This window comes from Cyprinodon variegatus, unplaced genomic scaffold, assembly GCF_000732505.1.
Source record: "Cyprinodon variegatus isolate N-32 unplaced genomic scaffold, C_variegatus-1.0 Scaffold418, whole genome shotgun sequence".
Taxonomy (NCBI): domain Eukaryota; kingdom Metazoa; phylum Chordata; class Actinopteri; order Cyprinodontiformes; family Cyprinodontidae; genus Cyprinodon; species Cyprinodon variegatus.
Window position 1 is genome coordinate 129,016 of NW_015150871.1, and position 22,112 is coordinate 151,127.

General features: G+C 37.6%; 1 protein-coding gene across 3 annotated transcripts in view; it reads right to left on the reverse strand.

Moving 5' to 3' along the window:
* Positions 1–22,112, reverse strand: part of LOC107093309 (ataxin-7-like protein 1) — a 36,619-nt gene that overhangs the window by 6,680 nt on the left and 7,827 nt on the right. Inside the window, exons 2-6 of one of the 3 annotated variants that reach the window (XM_015388296.1) lie at positions 15,121–15,225; positions 6,259–6,371; positions 4,521–4,707; positions 3,921–4,360; positions 1,315–1,397 (exon numbers count right to left, since the gene is read on the reverse strand). In XM_015388296.1, the coding sequence (XP_015243782.1) occupies positions 1,315–1,397; positions 3,921–4,360; positions 4,521–4,707; positions 6,259–6,274 (726 nt within the window). In that variant the 5' untranslated portion in view covers positions 6,275–6,371; positions 15,121–15,225. Of the gene's footprint in view, positions 1–1,314; positions 1,398–3,920; positions 4,361–4,520; positions 4,708–6,258; positions 6,372–15,120; positions 15,226–22,112 lie in introns of those variants that run through there. The other 2 variants (XM_015388297.1, XM_015388294.1) reach the window with 2 other exon arrangements.

A 22,112-nucleotide genomic window follows, 5' to 3' on the forward strand; every position in this document is an offset into this window, starting at 1 on the left:
GAAGGAAGGAAGGAAGGAAGGAAGGAAGGAAGGAAGGAAGGAAGGAAGGAAGGAAGGAAGGAAGGAAGTGAGAGAAGTAGGAATGAAGGAAGTGAGAAGTAGGAATGAAGGACGGAAGGGAGAGAGGACGAACGGACAGAAGAAGGAAGGAAGGAAGGAAGGAAGGAAGGAAGGAAGGAAGGAAGGAAGGAAGGAAGGAAGGAAGGAAGGAAGGAGCCATGTTAAATCAAAAAGCATCATGGTACCTTTTTTGAAATACTGGGAGATGTTAAGGAAAACATTTGATCAAACTGTTATGGCTAAAGGATGTACTTATCATTCAATATTAATAATCATTGGTAAACATAATAAAGTCCAACTAAACAAAAAGTAAAACAACAAAACTAAATTTTAAAAGGCTGCAATCAAGGCTTCATTCATTAAAAAATACTTCCTCTGTTAAAACTCATTAGGAACCTCGAGGAGACAACCATAAATTCAAACATAACCATAATTCAGGTAAAAAGATCTCGTGACAGCAAAATAACCAACGAGTTACTCCAACATTTATTTTTCCCTTTGGTATTAAGAAAGTATTTATGATTTAATTAAATAACAGGTGCTAAGCGAAGAATTCAGTGTTCATTTTTATAAAGAAGCTCCAAATTGAGGCTGAAAGATCTGCAACGGAGCAGCGATTTCATTCATTTCCCCTTTTTCAAAATGAACACCATCCTCAAACATACAAAGGTCTAATCTGTGACAACGCTGGATCACTACTTATCCTTAAGCCTCACAAAATATTCACATTTTATAACCTTAAATACCAATATCACTTTGTAATTGCCGATTTTATGGTAGATCTGAAATAAGGCAGCAGCACTTTGTTTAAAACGTTTTATTAAGGACTAAAGAAATCTGAAAAAGACATTAGTGTTCAACCCCTTTACTCTGATCCTCTAAATAAATCCCTACAGCCAAGGCAGGAACAACATGTCTGGAAAATAATAAAATAAAATCCTTTCTTTAAAAAAAAATAAAAAATACCCAAAGACACTAACATGATGGCTCTTTAATTACTTAATAACCAGTATGTTTGAGAAAGATTAGTAAAGCTTGGTGGAGGTAATTAAAGGGCAGTTCTAGAGTATTACAGCTAAACGATGATGTCGCCTCATCTCACATCTATAATTACTTCATCAAGAGAAGCGAGGACCCTGTAATGCTGGAAAGCGCAGGAGCCGTAGCGACGAGGGCTGGAGAGCTTAGCTGCTTCCTTTTCCCAGAGAGGGGTGTGTAAAAGAAGACGGGGGAGTGATTGTGGGGTTGTGTTACCTTGCAGGTGAGAGAGCGCGTGCAGGAACGTTTAGTCTCAGGGTCGGGCACTCCGCAGTGCTTGTCAGGATCAAAGACTCTCCCTGTAAAATACACAGACACACATTACATTAAATAGGACAAAAAAGGCATCACTGCTTCATTTCTCCCTTCATATACCAAATCTCATTAGATGCAAGAGAAAGTTCTCCAGCTCTCTGACTGAGCTAATTCAGCTCTTTATGATGGTGGATTGTACTTTCCTACTCGTGCAAATCATCTCTATCAACCTTGTTTGTTTCCGTCGTTCAGAATTAGTTCTAGAGGCCAGATGCTAGGATTCTGCGTGAGAAAGCTGAGTGTACTTTCAGCATCAAACGAATCAACCTGAGCAAGTGATTCATGCGGTGACTAATTGTTCTGACAGGACATCTTGGCGGGCTGACAGGATCCTGATTGAGGAAGAAAGAATAAAAACTATACTTTCAACAAATCTGACTGCTTTGACTTTGTTTTCTGTGTGTCAATGACTGCCAAAATATATTGTGAATAATTGGCAGCAAAGTAACAAAGCTAATTAAAAATGCATTTAAGATGTCAGAGCATCTCCACGTCAGCTAGGTGAGCTTATCTATAGCGTTGGTTTCAAGTTTTTAAAGCTTACCTTGTGCAAAAAACTAGTTAGAACAAGAAAAAGTCCAAAAAAATGACTTACTTGGAACAAGGCTCAAACACGACAACAACAGTCATAAAGCCAGTGATAAAGAAACTTTAGGCTGTTTGTAATAATGCATGATAAATGATGCATTCATCACAAAGAACTGCAAAGTATCATCTACGTTAGATGGAATCTAGAATCTAGGTAGAATCTAGGCTACAAACCTTTTTAAAATGTGCAAAACACAACTAAAGTTATACTCAAATGACATTAGAGATGTAAAATGTAAATACACGGCCCAATAGATCTTCTGTCTCCACAGCCACAAACCTGCATCGGCCCACCACAAAATACACATCAAATGAAAGTTGAGTCTCGGTAGAATCGAGTCATGTGATTCACTTTCCTCTAAACCAAAGCATTGCAGAGATACAGGCCATTAAACAGCAAGAGATGAAACCGCTGAGCCTGAAACTAGCGGTTAGATATCTCTTACCTTGGCTGCTTCTCCATGAAAACTGTATTATGGGTAAATCCACGTGTGTTTGGTTCAGAGTAATCTCTATTGCAAAAGATAAAAACACTTTGGGCGTATCCGCAGGTCTTTAGCATCATGAAGTAGCCTTTAAAGTCCCCCAATCCAGGAGAGTGATCAAGCTAACGGACTGTTTTTGGCTGGCTCTGATTGGCTGAAACGACTGTCAATCTTTCCCAGCTGAATCTATATACATTCTACTTGCTCTAACAATTTGATTGGCGTATAATTCGTTCAAATGGACCAATCCGTTGCGGAGTTATGGCCCTGTCCAACCACACACACATAGCCAGGTACTGTGAAAGTGAGGGTGCAGATAAACATGTTTGTGTGCGTGTGTGGTTGAATTTTAAACAGTTGCCCAAAACTTTTGGATCCAACTCCACTCATCATTTTTAGTGATCTGAAAATTAAAAATGAATGTTTTTACATGTAAAAAATGCAGACGACACAGATGGTGCTAACTTTGTAAACCTCTCTTGACCCTTTTTGTAAAAAAAAAAAACACCTCTGTAATTCTGTTTAGCTTCATTTTAGAAGGGGAGTTATTCTCAAGAACAATGTCAACATATCGTACTTTAGCGTAAAAGGGAGTAATGGCTTCCAAAGCATAATTTCAGAGAGATGCTAATGCTGAAAGTATCACACATCTCCATAAATCTCACACGTGTTTAATTCAATCTATTCAAATAGAATACAGAGATGTAGATGCAGAGATACATGGATTGTGTCATTAAGCATAACCAAAGCTAAAAACATGATTAGGTTTGCAAAGTTTTTTTTTAAAACGTGCAAATTATGGACAAATAAAATACTGATTTATTTTTTTTGTTTGGAATGACTTTGATGCAAATGTGCATCAATGCTTTTACAGCCTAAAGCTCTTATCTGCTTTCGAAGCCTACAAATAAGTTATGTTTCTCTGCACAAACTAACTGGCCAATCTTAAACTGTTGCTCCGAGAAGGCTGTAATCTTGTCCTGGCCTGTTTTATAATCCCCGTAATCTTTCTGTGTTTGCTGCACCGGACAACAGGTCAGATCTGCGCAGCAGCAAACCAGAGATATCAACAAACTCACATGCTCTCACTCACACACACAGTTTACACTGACTAGACGGAGGAGCCTGATAAAGAGCAAAACAAGCAGACAGGAGAGGAAAGAATGTAGGAAATACTCCTCAGAGTGTTAAAATGTCAGAGAAAACAAGGAGGAGGTGCAGAATCATAAGCTGATAAATATGTGGAGATACGGTAGTTGGGGGGGGTTCTTTAGATAAACAGCTTTTACAGCAGTATATCAGAGAGATTAAAAATACCACCATTAGCTGCATCACTGTCCTAATTTTACAATAAGAGATAAAGAGAAATGGTAATCAAATTTTTCTAAACTTATTTAAAAAGTTGAAGCTAATTTTTACTCCATATTGACTCACCTGAGACTCTCTTGTGCGGCCTAGCAGGCGCCTTAGTGCCGTTTTGTTGCTTCTTCTCCATGGGCGAGAGCGACGACAACGTTGGCAGAGCAACGGATCTGTGAGAGGGCGACGGCGAGAGGGAGGGCTTCCTGTCCATAGGGGAGGGCGATGGCGTTGACGACCCCCGTCTCTCTAGGGGGGATCGCGCGGGGCTCGGCCGCCTATCCAGGGAGGAGGGAGGCGTGATGGAACGCGGTGTTGAGGGGCCGCCGCTGGCGCGGCCGTTGACGAGCTTTTCGTTGGGGCGCTGGGAGGCTGGTGGGGCGAAGGAGGATGATTTTAGCGGAGAGAGCGTGGATGAGGATAAAGAGGAGGAGGAGTTGAGGCGCACGTGCGATGCTGAGTCTGCTCGGTTCAGACAGGGCATCTTCTCCAAGCTGACGACAGGTAATGATACGCTGGGAGGGGGAAAGGAGAGGTTGGAACCAGCATTAAAATACAGGAAAATGTGTCATTTAGAAGGTGCAAAAGGTGCCTGTTCTAAAAAGTCAGAGTGACTCACACTAAAATCATACAAAAAAATAAAGAAAGAAAGAAAGAAAGGAAGCATGCACAAACCAGGTCTTGTTCCGCGCCCCCTTTGGTGGGTAGACGGCGAGCGGTGCCTTGTTGAAGCGGGAGTGAGGGTAATCTTTGGGGACCCTGAATGCAAGCGTGTCCCCTGGGCTGGGGGCCACGGCAGGCGCTTTGGGCTTCATGGGAACGAGCGGGCTCCTGGAAGGGATCGGGGAGCTGTGTCGCTTCTCTAAAACACGACGAGAAGAGAAAAAAAAAAAAATTTAACATGAAGTTGTACAGAGAAATGAAAAATATAAGGTAAACACTGATCAGACGCTCATTATGGAGAGCTATGGAAGAAATATTCATAGCCATTTGACTTCTTACATATTCTGACTCATTGTGTGGAATGATTCTGCATCAACCCCCTTTACTCTGACACTCAAAATAAAACTAATAAGAAAACAGACCAGCTGAGGTCATTATAGGATCACTATTAGGATAACAGGACAGCAACTGAGCTGGATCAGATTAAGGCACATCCACATATTAAATGGCCTAGTCAAAGTCTAACTGAGGAACTACATAAAATAAGTTCACAGATGCTTTCTCTTCAACCTAAATGAGTCTTACTCTTTTACTGAAACAAATGTACAAAAGGAGTCAGCATCTAGAATAGACCTACCTAAAACAATTACAGGAGGATAAACAAGTCTCCTAAAGTTTAATTAGGGGTATCAAAGTAAAGGGAGGTAAAATCAAAGACATCCCTAATGTTTCGGATGGTCACCTTCCCAAAAAATAAAAACTCTGTTTAACGTCACTTCCTTTAAAATGTTGTACTACTTTGAATTTGTCCATAGAAGATATTACGGTTGTAATGTAGCAAAATATTGAAAGACAGAAAGTTCAAGGGGCATGAATACGGAGAAAGATGGCTGCCAATTAAAACATATATGTAGGTGTTTACTTGTTTAAATGTAAGCCAATAAATGTTAATTCAAGATTTGCATTTGTTCCTTGTTGTGAACAAATATGTACACGTGACATCAGGTGTTTCATTTGTAAAAATCTGAGTTGAATTATTATTCTGAATTTACAAGAATAAATCGCAAATTCACAAGAGTGAATGTACAGCCATACAAACATACGTTTTTAATCTGTACCTAAATATGTAATGTGTAATTATATAGTTGCAAAAGTGTAACTTCTAAACTTGTATTGTCACATATGAAACATGAGTCGTCACATGCATGTATGAGTTAGAAACCAGGAACAAATACATTTGCAGGACTTTCGACACCTACGCATATGTTTGTATTCACAGTTATCTCATATATGCCGACCTTTGCATGGCACTGCAATCATGCAAACCTATTAGGTACATTAGGAGTACATTTTTCTTCTTTATTAACAAGCAACAACTAAATAAAACTGAAAGAATTGTAATGTATTTATTGCCGATTTCCATCCAGATGGCTGCTTTTGTAGCACAGCAGAGAGCAGAACTGTGTCGTTCCTGAAAACTGTTTCCAATTCAACTTTCAGCACTTTTCTCTAATTAGCAACATGCCCACCGCCATCATAAATATGCTCGTCTGATGAATGCCACCTTACTAATGAAAATCAAACTAAAGCCCACAATGATGAATCCCTTTTGAACCAAATCTGATCAGAATCTTTGAGCTTAAACGGCCCAGAAAGAGTCGGAGGGGGGAAATATAACTAATCACAAGTCTGTCGGGTGTGTGGGTGGAGGATTTAGGGGGACTGAGGAGAGGAGAGGAGCTTAACTTACGGTTTTTGCTATGCATGTCTTTGTGGGAGCAGGGTGGGTAGGGGGTTGGGAGTGTGTGGTCCAGGACTGTCTCTCTCTGTGTCTGTCTCACAGGGAAACTATACCCCAGCTACCTGAATGAAAACAGAGGGGTGAAGATGTTGTAAATGCTCAGCAATAAAGTTAGGGGGGGGATGGGGACCTCTGTGAACCTAAAAAAAAAAAAAAAAAAAAGAAAAAAAAAGCTACACACAAAGTGTATTTTAGGCAAATAATATCAAAATCAGGTAGAAATCGGTGCGAATTAAACCATTGAGGGTGAATTTCCTGCCTGGTGATAAAAATCAGCGTGTGCAGGAAGCTGCAAAACTGAACTAAGAGGAAAGAAAAATGCTGACAAATTAAGAGTTTTTTTTTTTTTTTGCCATTTACTAAAAGTCTAGAGTTCCATAGTTCTCCTGAAATTAAGATTTTATGCAGAAAGCCATGTTTCTAATAAAAACGACGTTTCCACACCTCCAAATTCATGCAAATTCAACGTCATGCAGAACTATCACTTTTTACCCGGCCACCCCAACAGGTTTATTTTCATAAAAATTTTTAAAACCATCTCATGAGCAACGCTTTTAATACTTCCTGGTTCGGGAACAAAACAGGCTCTCAAAGACAGAAACACAGTAATACACTCCAGCGAATACACAAAGCCAAAAGAGAAAAAAAACACGACTGGTTTTCTTGGACAGATGGTAGACAAAGAATTTTCCCTGCCAAGCTGCTGCTCATTCACTGTCTGAAACCTGTACAAAATGAAATTTTGTTTTGTGTGTATAAAAAAATGATGATAAAAGATAAAAGTCTACTATCCACTCATTGCATCCCTATTAAAGAGAAAGGTACAGGTAGATGTTACCAGTTTTCTATACAGATTGTCCTAATTCCTGATGCCAAGCGCTACAACAAGGCCCTGAATGGCAGTTAAAGATAATTAGGCCCCACTGCATCATGGGTCATCCACCATACTGAACAGTGGGAATCATTTTCTAACATTTCTTCCTTAGAGATCTTTTCAAACAGCTGATTCTGTTTCATATTCCATAGGTTTTAATGCAGTGTCAGTCCTCCCTTTGCAGCTCTAACGGCTTCAACTCTTCTGGGAAGGTTGTCCACAAGGTTTAGAAGCACGTTTTGGCAGAGATCTTTGACTGATTGGACAAGAAGATCTGGATCATAGATTAAACTCTCTCATCCTTGTCTTTCTTTAGGCACCTGGCTGACACCTTGATGTAGGAGAAGGAAGGAAGGGGCACTCCCTAAACTGTTCCTATAAAGTTGGGAGCATGAAAAAGTCCAAACTCTTTAGGTTTAATCCAGCATTCACAGTTCCTTACACTGGAATGTTCAGTTCAGCTGCTTTTAATGTTTTTGTTGGGTTTGCAAATACTTTTGACAATATACCCTCTGCTTAAAATCTAAAGACCATCGCAAAAATTCAAACTACCCCCAACCAGGTTGTGATTTCAGCTTTAAAATGCAAAAGAAGGAACAGGAGTATGAAGCAAAAAGTAATATGATAGGAAATGTATTTAAGACAGCTTAATCTAATCTTAATATTTGATAATTATTGAAGCAATCAAATATTTGAGTGTTTGATGAAACGTTAAATGGAGTATAGGGATTGTAAAACATGCTTTTAGCAGACAGAGCAACCAACTTAGAGCAGTAATCATACATTTAAAAAAATTGTGTAAAAATGTTTTATTTAAGATAAAAATAACCTTTAACGTCCATCAATATGTTGAATTCAGAACTCCTCAAGTGGAAACATTTAATTTGGTAAAAAAAAATTTCTTTAAGGAACCTTTGATCATTAAGCAAAAAAATTCATCGTTAGTCGCAGCTCTGGATTAATCCTTAAAATAAGAACTATACTTGTTATAAAATCACTTGCGAGAAAAAAGTGAAAAAACCCACTTGTACTTATTGATTCATTACTAACATAATAATATTTAATGGTATTAAGGCTAGGTGAAACTGCAGGAAGGTAGAGCTCCTAGTGTTTGTAGATGTCTGTTGTCAAACAGGTTTACTGGGCTGCGGTGTTACAAGGGAAAACGGCTGAAACCACATAGCCTGCTCTACTTTTCTCACGTGTCTGTATTTTCTTTTTGAATTTAACTCTTAAGATTCTCTTTCCCAGTCTCAAGATTTTGAGGAGTGTAGCAGCGACCATCATAATGCATTGTTTGATGCTAAGCAGCTTCTGTTTTTTATTATTATCATCATAGAGGCAGACACTTTTAATATAATCAGAGGCAATAACCCGCTGTAGTTTCTCTGATCATATATCATTGGGCATTTAACAACCTGCAGCCAGTTTTGTGGCAAACTTGCTCGGATTCCGTGTCGCACGGCTGATTATTTTGCGTTTTTCATTCTTATGAGACCTTTTAGTCCTTTAACCGACTCACAAGCTGCTATAATCTTCCTTTTGGAAACGTAAGAGCTTTCTGAATCGAACAGCGGTATTTCCTATCACTTCAACAGTCAGGAGCAAATCAAACTACTTGGCTCCAAACCTTCAAAATACTAATGCTTTTAATAAATAAAGCATCTCTTCTTTCCAATATGTTCAGAACATTTTTAGATGACTGTAACCCTTTTCACTAATCTTTAAGACGTATCAGCCAGCAGATACTCTTATCTTCAGACTGAGGTTGGCTCTGTTTCCTTTCACTGAGTCCAAATGCTAATAAAAGCATCTCTTCTTGCTTAAGAGTCACAATTATTGATTTTTCAGGTAGAAGCACAAGGCATAGGACTCCTGTTTGTTAAGAGCTGAGTACATCATACGTCGGATCTTAGCATCATCTCATGTAATTAAGTATATAATCCTAATTTAGCAGAAAAAACAGCAGAATTTAGGATTCATCTACCCATCAGTTCCACAATACCGTTTCATTTTTTGCAGGATCATTTTTGTGCATCGTGTTTCTATGTGTGACAGGTGTGTAAATAAACCAGTGGAGGCAGGAAACCAGTGGAGGCAGCTGTATTCAGAATAGCAGGGTGAAAGTCCACACTCGCATTTACTGGTATGCAGTATTCGTTTCACACTTTTGTTCACATGTTCCTTTACAGTTTCACACGTTGGATTCGCACCACTTCAGTCAATTCTGCTTTTTGACAAAGCAGCAGAACAAAAAAAAACAACTGACGGATGAACTGGAGGCGGCCACATTTACTCTCTGCTTTAAGCACCTATTGTTTTACCCCCTGATGTTACATTGAGTGTCATTTTTAAGAATAAAAACATTGATTTTCAGTGAGCTTTAGGGGTATAAGCTTTTAAACTTGAAATCATTAACAATCAAAATATTTTTGGGGGGAAATTTTCTCAAGTATCTAAAAATAAAAAGTTAACATTATGGCAAATTTATTTGAAGAATAAGCATAAAAGTTATAAATGTAGTCTAAAAGTTCTCCAAAAAGTAGTCCTGTATACTGCAAGAAATAAATAAAGTCAATGTTTTCCCACTCAAACTAAAACGGAGGAAAAACCTGAAGCAACCCATCATGAGTCACACACACAGACAATCCCCTGGCAAGGTCAACAAGCCTGTCAACCACAAGGGCGCCATCCCTGCTACTCTCTCCTGCTTGTTGCCTGTTGTTATGGCCATGCTGTCAGGCCAGCTGCCTGCTGATTGGCCTCCGATTCGTCCCGTGGGAGGAGCCAAAAGAATAAGGAAGTAGGCTCTCAGAGCTCAGATGAGTTTGTTTGTGTTCAGAAAGGAGAAGACACAGAAACATGAGAAAATAAGAGACATCTGAATAATCTCCAGAGAAATCAGCCTGGGATTGATAATTGACTACAGCTGCAGACTTATAAACACCACTATAGTCTATATAAACTAATAACACAGTTATTATGCTGGTTTACACAACAAATATCTTAATGGAAACAGATTCTTCAGTGGCAGAAAAGAATCTTTAAGAGGATGCAAATAAATTATTGTTGAATAAACACAGAAAACAAATGTAGAGTTGATGTAAAAACAAAACCTCCTTCATTAGGAATATATTAATTCGTCAATGGGAGCCTAAAAAGTAATTTTCAACCAAATAAATATTAAGAATATGAATTTAATTGCCCAAATTTCAATATGAACATAACATTAAAAAACAATTATTGGATACATTTCTGCTGCATAATTAGCAAGGATTATACTAAAGGAAACTTTTTTTTCACAATTATTATCTTATTTACTGTTTGTGAGCAGCATAAAAATGTTATTATAAGGTATATACAAGAGCTGAAAAATGTTAAAATTATTATTTTAATCGTAAATCAATAATTTAGTAATCTAATGATTATTAACTGAAGTATACAGACAAGTCACTGTCTGTGTATATGTACATATATATATTTAACTATATATATTAAATATATAGTTTAGTTATAGTGTAAGCTAAAATAAATAGCAGTAGAATGTGTCTTTATTCCATTAATCAATTTGTCAAGAGAAAATTACAGACAGAATACTCAATAACTAAAATAACAGAAACTTGTGGCCGCGACATATTCCCCTATTTTAGTAGCTTACGTAGAGCTTTGAAATTTGGAATAAGATCATAAAAGAAACCACTGCAGTTAGCTTTACAAAAAAAAAAAAAAAAGGAGAAGTAATTTAGCTCTGAAAAGTCTCTTTTTTTAAAAGGTCTGAGAATATAGAAAACCACAAGAATCGGTTTTAGGTCCCTTAAGTTTTTTAGCTCTATTTAACAAAAAAAAACAACAACCCTTTTTTGGTTATTATAAAACCCCACAAACCAAGTCATACATCTCAGGATTAAATTGGATATTCTAAATTTCAATAAAGTTTTGAAACTTAAAAAAAAAACAATTTATGAGTAGATAAACACTACCAGAGTCTCTAATTTCTTTAAATACTGAAATATTTCTATAGCTAAAGCTAAATAGAGCTAAAAACTGTATAGCTAACTACATACATATATAGTTTTACTAGTTGATCATTTCAAAAATCTGTAAATGACTAAAAATGTCATTACCACATCAATAATAATAGAAACCTTAGAAAATGATAAAGTCAATACTTTCCCCATATGCAATAATAAAAAATTGTCAGTGAAGACTTTATGGATGATTTAAATTTTTATTACTTCATATTATATCCTTTTTTTTTTCTTAGTGGTTTATTTATAAAATGAGCCACAATCCGACATATAAAAACAATATTGATACATATCTGAATGAAACAAAATGAATCAAAAAGATAATTAAATATTGTGTATGCATTATACATTGAAATGGCTCTGGTTTTCCCATGTGCGGTGAACAATAGCTAAATTAGATACATGTATGTAAGCACTTAGAATAAATGTTTAATTCAACATTAGTATTAAATCATATCAGATATTTAGCTTGGTGGGGTTAAAGTTTCTTTTAAAAAAATCAAGCAAATAAATAAGTACCTTATCAAACCATAGTATTGTTAACCTTTCACTATAGTAGCAAGTTATTTTTGAAATGCTAAAGCTACAAAATAACTAAGAATAAACGGATGTAGGTTGTAATAGCAATGTTGGCAAAAAAAAAAGGGACCTTCAGAGCAAGTGGATGCAGGATCAGACCCAATTAACCGACATCAGAGAAGTTGCTACCCCCAAACATGGCAGAAGATAATTGAAAATAGTGATAAAATTGATCTAAAAAGATCAGAACTGATTATTAAAACAGAGGGCTAACTTATAAATATCGCCATAAAAAGATAATGATGGTAAAAAATAAATAAAAACATTTCTGAACATAAACAAAGAAGGCGCCTCTTCTATCATGATTAAAAACAGCCCTGAGATAAAAATAAGGAGTGGGCTTTTTCAGGTCCAGCTGAGAGCTACTATGCAGCCAAAACCAAAACAGCAACTGTTAAGTTAGGAACATCACTCCCTTATCGGTAAACGAAACCCAACAGCTTCTTTGGTTAAAGGCAAATTTCACCACCAACATTCGAACGGCAAGTGATGCAAACAACAACAAGCTTTTATAACAAGCTCCCACTCAGAAGCCCGACGCTTGTTAAAAGAGGGCTACACTGAAGCTGAAAAGATGCGCAGAATTGATCTGATCTGCCTCCAAGCTCAATAAAGCCACAGAGAAAGGAGAGACAGACGCTTCCACAAACAATAACATGACCCTTTCATTGCTTATTCAACTTACTTGCACTGGAGGAAATATATTGAATTATCGGGAAGATGTGATGAAGGCGTATTTATTCAAACGTAGGTCGACAAAAGCAGAAATCTGCACTGACCACTGGATTCTCTTGTCTCTAGCAGCGCTTAGGACCCAGCTTGAACATGACTTAAGGGATGCCCTTAGAAAATTCATGTTTCAGATAGTTTTTACAACTTCCTTCACGAGAAACATGAGTTATTACAGCTAAAATGTGCCTTTTACACCCTGATCAGGCAATAATAGGCTTTGAGGTTTAAGTATTTTTCAGCATTTCTTTGCACATTTTTTCTCCAGGGAAATCTCTTAAGAGAGAATGTGGCAGCAACACTGCCAGCGGTGGGGATTTAGATTATATCCCACAGAGAAATTTAGATTCTGAGAATATGGATGCTTGCTTTACTCTAAGGAGAATTAAATCAAACACATCCATAAAAAAAAAATGGATGAAACTGATGAACAGGAAGCTTAAACAAGCTTCATTGTTTCAATTCTCTGTTGTTCTCTGCTATTTGTTTCCATGCAAAACTCCATTTATGGAGGATATTTCTGCAGTGGTAAGGTTACAAGGATAAAAGCCATAAAGGGTGGATGGATGACAATGATTATCTGCAACCGTCTAGCTATTGCAATGACTCCAAAGTCCAAATACAGCCCAGATGAGCAGCAAACTATGCAGGCAGAATTTGGAGCCAGCGATGCCCTGAGGCAGCCAGGCTGCTCCTCCCTTCTGTGTGTAGATGTTAAAGCTTTAGAGCTGCTCAGCTGTGCAGGTCAAGCGCGAAAGCTAAGCCCTCTGTGAATATACACAAAAACAAATACGACGCTTCTTTGGGTAACAAAACATTTAGACTCAAAATCCCAGTGGGGAAACGAATGTGCTGGTGAGGATGTGCAACAAAAGAAGGAAATGCATCAAGTATCATAAAGCTATCTAGACAGAGCGGGCTCTTTAAGGTGATCCATTCAGTTGACATTTAATATGCAATAGTAATTTATGTAAACTAAAAAGCAGTAAGTTATCTAAAGCATTATTTAGTTTAATGTTATTTAAAAAAGGAAGTCGGAAGTTTATGATATAAAAAATAGTTTGTTTTGCAGGGAGATGCAGAGTGTTTACATGTGCATGAGTGCGGTTAAGACCCGCTGCCAAGAGTAGAAGGGGCTGCAGGGGGGCAGGAGCGGGGACAGAACAACGGTGGTTGCCAGGAGTTTATTTGAGAGTGTGCCTCACAATAGCGCTGACCTCCTTCTGCTCAGAAACAGAAAGTGAGGATGTGTGCGACTCTGCCGTCCAGACTCTGTTTGTGTATGTGTTTATTCAGCGTGACCGTGTGCGTAACGCCCTCCTCCCCTCCGCTAGCTTCCCCCTCTAAGATCAGCTCACGGACAGATGCAAGAGCGCCCTGTGGCGCCACTACCAAGAGGTTGGAGAAGGATGGTTGGAGACAAAGTAGTAGATGCAAAATAATCATTTCAACGTCACTAACTGCATTAAAATATATTTTACTACAATACCAACTAAATAAAATCCAGCCCTGCCAACTGATAATGAAAACATCCCCAGTTCTCAACATCTAACTGAGCAATTTTCAGGTTAAATTGACAGGTCAGCACAGATTATTAATCAGAGAGGCAGCTCAAAGGTCCACTGTTACTTCTGAGGAGATCCACAGCTCAGGTGGAAAAGAATAAAAAACAATAATCTTGCCATTTATGGAGAAATATACATCTCTCACCACTTTAAATGCATCATCCAAATACAGAAATTCGGTGGTGGCAGCATCATGCTGTGGGAGCTTTATTGATAAGCGGGATCAGGAAAGCTGACTAAGTCCTCCTTCCAATCCTGAAGAGTGATTCTAGAAAGTGTAAATGCCTGAAACTTATAGACTTATAGCCCAGAGAAAGAACGAACCAAAAAGTAATCAAAAGGTAAACAGAGCTGAATTCTAACTGATCTTTAGCCGTTTCTTTTTTTGAAAGATGGTTAAAAATGTCTCTGGATGTTCCGGTAGAGACATCCCTTATTAACTAGATACGTAGAAGTTTGTGGCTACAGGAAGCAAGGAAGCAAACCTAATAAATGCTCCAACAAGGTTTGTTTAATGACGGCTGGAAAAACCACATATATCGTCTCAAGAACATGGATCATTAATTATCAAATGGTATCAGGAACAAATACACAGATCTAGCTGAGAGCTAGTTGCTTACTTCCTCTTTAAACATTATTTTCCATCCACATGTTTGCTTCTGATTTTTCCAGTTGAAGTATTAAAATACTTTCCGGCAGATTAGCCGAAAGAACCGCTGTAATGATTAAAGCCCCATTGAAAAACAAACCGATTAGCTAGTTTGATAGAGATAAAACACTTGTTTATAAAACCAGCTGTAAATTATTTAGTGTTTCTCACCTTTAATGAGGCGGCTGTCGACTATTAGAGAGAATAAATGAGTGGCGCTCTGAGTGCTTACGTTAACGACAGGTTGGAGTGATAATCACCAGTTATTGTATTAATCTGGGTGCGAGTGTGGACGTCTCTGTAAGCTGTGGCGCGAAAATACGCTGATGATGATGTTAATGTCTAGGTAAATTTTATGATTTTAGACTTTATTATCTTTTTTCTTACCGTAATGTGTGAGGATGCCCTGAGGAGTCACCACTTTACTGCAGACATGGCAGACAACGAGACAAAAATCCTCCAAAGCAGGGAAGTGGGTGCGGATAAGCATCTCTGAAACAGACAGCGAAAGGAGAAGCTGTGTTTACATTATTAATTAAAAAAAAATAATGTAGTATATCAACACAAGGACTCGGAAATCGACTTACACATAATCCAGATAAAAGATTCTCCATAAAAAAAAAAAACAAGATAACAAATAGCACAAAAAAGTTTAACACTTTTAAAAAATATATTTTTAGAGTAATAAAAAGTTGAAGGGAAAAGATGAGAGCAAATCAGACTTAACCCCAGTTTACAATACCAGAGCATGACACAGCCACTACCATACAAAACCACAGACAAAGGATGTTTATTTTAATGTAGAACAAAACATCAAAAATGTTTTTTTCTTCTTGCCACATTTCCATTTAGGTCAGATTGTTGGGTTGAAGAAGTCTACAACTGGAGCGAATGTTTCCTCCCTCTTACTCATTAAGAAATTAGTACACATTTCTTAAAATAAGTTTATTTAACCTTAATTTGAATATGAAAATACGATTATCTGCCAATGGAATGAGCATTCTTACCATTAAAATAAGATAATTAATTATTATGCACTTGCTTTTTTCTTAATCTAAATGTAAATTGTCTTGTTCTATTGGCAGTGACTGACTTATCTGCTCAATTCAAGACAAAATGCACTTAATTTTTGACAAAAAATGACTTCAAGTTACAATTTTGCAGTGCATAAGATTAAATCCTTAAAAAGAGGGAAGAATGTAATTTTTTTCTGTTTATTTAAAACCAAAAGACTTTGGTCAGGCTCTTCAGCGTTAGTGGGAAACCTGGACCCGTTACCTCAGTGGATGGAAGAATATTTTCATAATCATGTTCAGTTCAGGTTGCCATGTCTCCTTTCCACCATTAATAAAAGAACACGCTTCATCTTTCTTTGTTGGAGAGATAAGGGTTATGATGCACAATCGATGTTCACAGGGTTCCTTTACATCACACACTTTAAATATGTATCTATCAAGGTGAAAGAGGAAGACAAATATCTGTGTCATCCTTCAACAGCTGATGGAGAAATAACTAAAAAACCAAGAAGGGATGGCATTTAGAGCAGATTCTATTGATGGAAAAAGGTCAGATTCCTTCCATCTTTCAGCGACAGGTTGCATTTGTTCAATAAGTCAGTTGTTGATGCCACACTTTCCTCTGAAGCCACCTGCAGACATAGCAGCATCACAGCCCCTGGCTCCAGGGAACAAACTGATAAAACAAACGGTGCCGATGGCTGTTCTAGAACCCCCCGCAGCAGTGTTTCCAAAGAAGAAAGCAGCACCAGTAACCACACACTTTGTGGGCTTTCACTTGCCCACAGATGATCAGCATTTAAGCACATTTTTTAAAATAATATGCATCACTACACATGTCGATTTTCAACCCACTTATCAGTGCATTAAAACCAACCCATTGGAATAACCAATTTGGATCCATTTAATTCCTACAAGAAGAAATAAAATGAAGAAATGACAAAGAATGATGAAAGCACAATTTCTACTGCACCTTTTCCTGCCTTTTAGTAAGTAATTAATATTTTAATATTTAATATTAATATTTTAGTTGTCTGTTTGTTCCTATCATAGAAATTACTTCTGATCTCTTGCTTCAGTGTTGAGTCGTTTTTCTTTTTTGGACAGAGCCAAAATTGAATTATTGCCACCATTACTCTTTTTGTGCTCTTTTTTGGTGATAGACGACTCTGTATTAAGCTTTATTTATTTCCTAGGTGGAACTATTAACGGAAACATTACCATTATTGACTCAATGAACTTTGTTTTTCCCCAACAGAAGCTTAAAATTGCTTCTGTGTTTAGCTGTGTCTTATTCTCACAAAGAGACCTTGACATTAATTGCTTTGTTTCTTTTTCCATAGAAAGTACTCCAGGCAAACAGTTTTTTTCTACATTTTTTCCTTTGTTGAGGCATTAGCTTAGTGTTTGCAATTTTTAGGTTCATTTGGAATACAAAACTGACTCATCAAAGCTTGTGTTGAGCCATGTCTCTTCCTTGAAGGAAGCCTCAACAGAAGAGTCTCTGCAATTAACTTTGAATACTCGTTTCGCTTTGCTTTGCTCTACAAAGCACACCCGACCAAATTGATTGGATAGCTAAAGCCGGGCATACTATGTACGATTTTTTGCCCTTTTCGGTCCGATTCTCCAGTCGTGAGAGAATTTTTTGATCGGGCCGACATTCAGCCTGATCGTGCGTCATGTAGTGTACAGGGAACAACGAGGGGCAATCAGCCTCTCATGACGACCTCCGGATCAAGAACCGTAAGGTCGGGAGAAAATCAAACATGTTTGAAATTCACTCGGCCGCCGCATGGTCACATCGGAGCGTCAGGCCGCACGGTGTGAGAACATATTTCGTGAGCTGTGAACATTTAAATCCAGCGGTATCGTCGTACAGTTTGAGCTATAGCTGAGTACAATGACTGAAAATATTGCAGTGTATCCCTGTTTTAAGTCATCAAGGACTGCTCAGCTAAGCCATCATGAGTCTTTCAATTAAAAAGTTTCCAGAACTTACATTATTTACTTCTACTGGATGAATAGAAAAGCCAAGATAAATCATAGATAAGTGATTGATTACAGTCTTCTTATCTCAAGGAGAAACAGCTGGGAAACAATTTGTCCTCTGAAAGGCAGGCTACAAGTTTAAACTGCTCTAAGAGGAGCACAGTCTACTTATCCCCGCAGCTAAAAGAGACACCCTCACCCACTCAACTAAAACACCAGCTTGTATTAAATACAGAAGAAAAAAACCCAAATATAGTCATTTGAAAGCAGCTATTTTTCTCGTCTGGCTAATCTTCCCAAAACCTAAACAAGCTCCGCTGTCAGAAATCACAGCACTTATTAGCACAGGCCTTAAGCAACACTCACAGGGAGGAGGTGGGACGTGTACGGATCCCAGTAAGCATGCAGGAAGGAGGAGGAGGAGGAGAGAAGAAAATGCTTAAGAGATATGTGCGGGTGCCTGACTGTTCATGTTGTGATGACCCCACATTGCTGGCGAGTCTCCTGTCATCCTGACAGTCGGGAGTCATGCACAGTATCTGTTTGCAAGGCTAGCTCAGACTCCTCTGGATTAGACTGGACCATGCTGCTGGATGCATGTATGGAATGTTCACGTGATGCCAATCTTTACGAGCATGCGAACTAAAGCACTGCTGCGACTGAGGATGGTCAGTAGGACATTTTCCATGACTGTAGCAGCCTTAATGCTACATTAAGAGCTATTGGGAGTAAATAATTTAAAGGACTACACATTTAATCGAAGCAGCTCGATGGAACTGATGCAACCATGAAATGAAATGAGTGAGGCTCTGTGCTTTAACAGCATAGTACACCTACCTTTGCTTATTTTCCACTAGATGAAGTCATCCAGTATTTTTTCAGGCACACCTTGAATGTCTAGGGTTATTTTCTCTTTAATACTGCCTATATTCTTTAAAGCAGGGGTCTTAAATGTTTTCCAGGCCTAGGACCCCCAAACTGATGGCGAGATGGAGCGGGGACCCCCTAATTATATATACCGTATGAAATTGTGTTATATCAAACTGGTCCTATAGTCACTCTATTACATATGGAGTAATACTAAAGTAAACGAAAGTAATTTCTCCTTGGGATTATTTAAGTATTTCTGATTCTGATTCCTGGTAGATCGGACAGGTGTTGTGAATGAAACGGTGCCCAGCTTGAAAGAGCTCCTGTGTGTCGCTGAATGTGTGCATTGATGACTGAAAGACGTCTTCTTCCTCCATTTATCTGTTTACTACAGTGTTTTGAATTCATGTTACTGTGTATTTAAAGACATTTCAATTAGTGGAAAAATTGCAGGGGGGAATATAAAAAAAAAACATTCACGACCCCCATGCAGTACCTTCGTGGACCCCCTACTGAAGACCTCCGCTTTAAAGCGTAGCTCAGACAAGGGCCCAATCCCAAACCGTTCTCTAAACACTAACCGTGAGCACTAACCCTCTGTTTGCGCATTCCCTCGGAGGGTCCGCCACATTAAGTGCGATCCCAAATCATGTAGTGGGTAGGGCGAACGGACCGTTCAGACCTTAAATAGCAGCGGTCTGGTGGCCTAGGAAACGCATTCCACCAAATGTAAATTCCACTGGTTTGCTGCATCTTCGTGACACTGACAGAAAAAAAGTTGGTATATGAAAAAAACGTATTTAAAAGGTCCTCTTTGAAATAGTTTTATTTGACCATATACGTTTCTTTTAAACAAGGGGCAAGTGTTTGATTTTATGCTAACCTGCGCCATAGAGCTACAGCCACGCACATTGGGCATCACTGTGTTGCCATAGCAATGACTGCTTTCCTTTTCCATTGGAGGGAAAAAGCCATCACATTCTCGTTTATACCCCCAAGCCTCCCCCCCTTCAATAAAGGTGCCTTCCACTGGTGCAAGTGAGACTTCATTGGAAGTGACACTGGATAGTTAAGGGTTAGTGATTAGGGACCAGTATGAGATTGGGCCAAAGTGCTAAAAAGGTTATTCAGACCAGGTCATCTGGTACCAAGAAAAACGCTACGGTCAAAGCTTTGCTTAAGTTTATAATTTAATCTTTACCACATCTAGATTCTTGGAAATCCTAAGATATAAATGCGTCATTTTCGATTTATGTAAACATGCAATTCAACCTGCTGACTCAATGCTGCTGGTTAATGCATACTTTTACACATCAAGGGGAATCTCCAGCATCTGAAACGTTAATTTCCTCTTGCCATCTTACCAATGCATGTGCGCGGATGTTGTTTCTTCAGGTATAACAGCAGATACTGTGTGATTAAGTTCTCAAAAGAACACCTTCGCACATCTGAACACCTCCACACACAAAATGTCTTTTCTCGCAGAAAGGACACGCTGACACCGAATAATGGACTTGAGAAAGCTGAGCGACAGGCCCATGACAAAGTGAAGAAAAGAACCAGACTGTAGAATAAAAGAAAGATCTGAGAAACTGATTTTAAAACTGGAAATTAGGTTCGTTTTTTTTTTTTGCATTATGAGGAGAATATTGGTTTGAAAATGTAAATACTATAGTAAATTGCCTTTTGAGTCAATATTCCACTTCACTGATGCAGACTTCCATTTCATTACCAAGCTATTTTTATTTTCCAGCCTGCCCATAACTACTGTATATCAGCTTTTATCTTAGTGATTAAAGATATTTTATTATTTTGTTGATATAAAAATGTAACTAATCTAAGTAAATATTATAATTTACATACAACTTTACCTGGGTTTATACAGGAATGAGTAACTCTAATTTAATGCTTTTTAATGGTCTTAGAAACAATTTTAATGCCATCAACAAGTACTTGTTTCCTTGTTTTCCAGCCACTTTTGTAGAAATTTGCATTTTCCCATTCTCTAGCTTTTTCTCCACCTTGAGCTTCTTTTCCGAACATACGACTTTACGATCAACCGGAAGCAGTTCCGCGCAAACATGCGGAACATGTTATATCTGACGAAATTGTTTATATAAATGTTTTTTTTTTGTTGTTTTTAAATAAAGCATTTTAAATGCCACAATTATCAAATTTAATGCATTTTAATGCAAATTAAGGACTTAATTAAAATTAATAACTTTTAATGATTTTTAATGACCCATAACCCTGTTTACAGTCCTCCATTTTTCCCATGACCTGGCATTCTGATTTCTACAATAAAAGGCCTGTGACAGGACTAAATTTGTTTCCTTGATGATATTTATTGAAATAACATATTTAGAAGAGAAGAGACTACAAATACATTAAAAAAATAAAATTATATACATATAAAATTCAAAAAACAAAGTAGATATAAAATCTCAAAGGTCGTTTTGACAGATTTGCTATGAAAGTTCCTGCAGAGGACAGAAATTGGTGTCATTTTGTTATTTCTAAAAGGTTTTGACATTTTGTCTGGAGTGGAGTGACCACATTTACAACATATTAGACATATGTTAACCTCTAGTTTAAAAGTCATTTTCTACATTATTATGGAACCCCAATAAATATTAATTATTTAATAATATTTTTATCAGGGGCATTTAATCATTAATTTTAAAATGAGCTCAGGAGATTACTCCTTTATTATCCACCAGTAAATTACCAGCTGTAGCATTAAAAATATGTCCAAATTATATTTTCTACTCTATTTTTGTTTATTTTTTTATAACTCAAATATTTTCTTACAGCTAAATAAGCACTTTTCAATTAAAGAGAGAAAACTGCTGGCTTCTTTCAGCAAGCTGACTGGCAGTGGGCAGCAACAGAAGGCATTGCATACTTAGATCTTATAATAAACCGCATCAAAAATCATCACAGATATAACAGACATATCAAAATGCATTATTTTATCTAAATAATTAACTATATTTAATTAAAAAAATCAAATCATAAATGTTCTGTCTCTCCCACATTGTGTTGGAAAATTGTTTCGGTTTAATAGTGTGATATGACTCATAACGCCTCCATTAGAAACATTACCAACTCATTTATTTATCTGCCATCGTAAATATGTGAAAGGCCTGTTTGTATACAGTTTAAAACGGCTGCCATGAGATGATTTTTTTTTTTTTTTTTTACAAATGGAGCAGCACTGGAACAAATAGCTTCCATCATATTATAATATTCAGAAGTGAAATGCCCTGCGTTAGTCATAGTGGAACTTCCAGATTTGGTCGCTAATGGAGGCATCTGCTGCAGGAGGTGTTGGAATAACAGTCAATGCATTAAAAGACTGCTTCTACAAGACAAGGTTTTTAGTCTTTTATTATAATCTGCTCTGTTTACCATAAGGAAACGCTGAGTGGTTCAAGTACCTTAGAACCTTAATGATCCAAAGAGCTGCTTTTCCTGTAAGTCAAACTAAATAAAATGTAT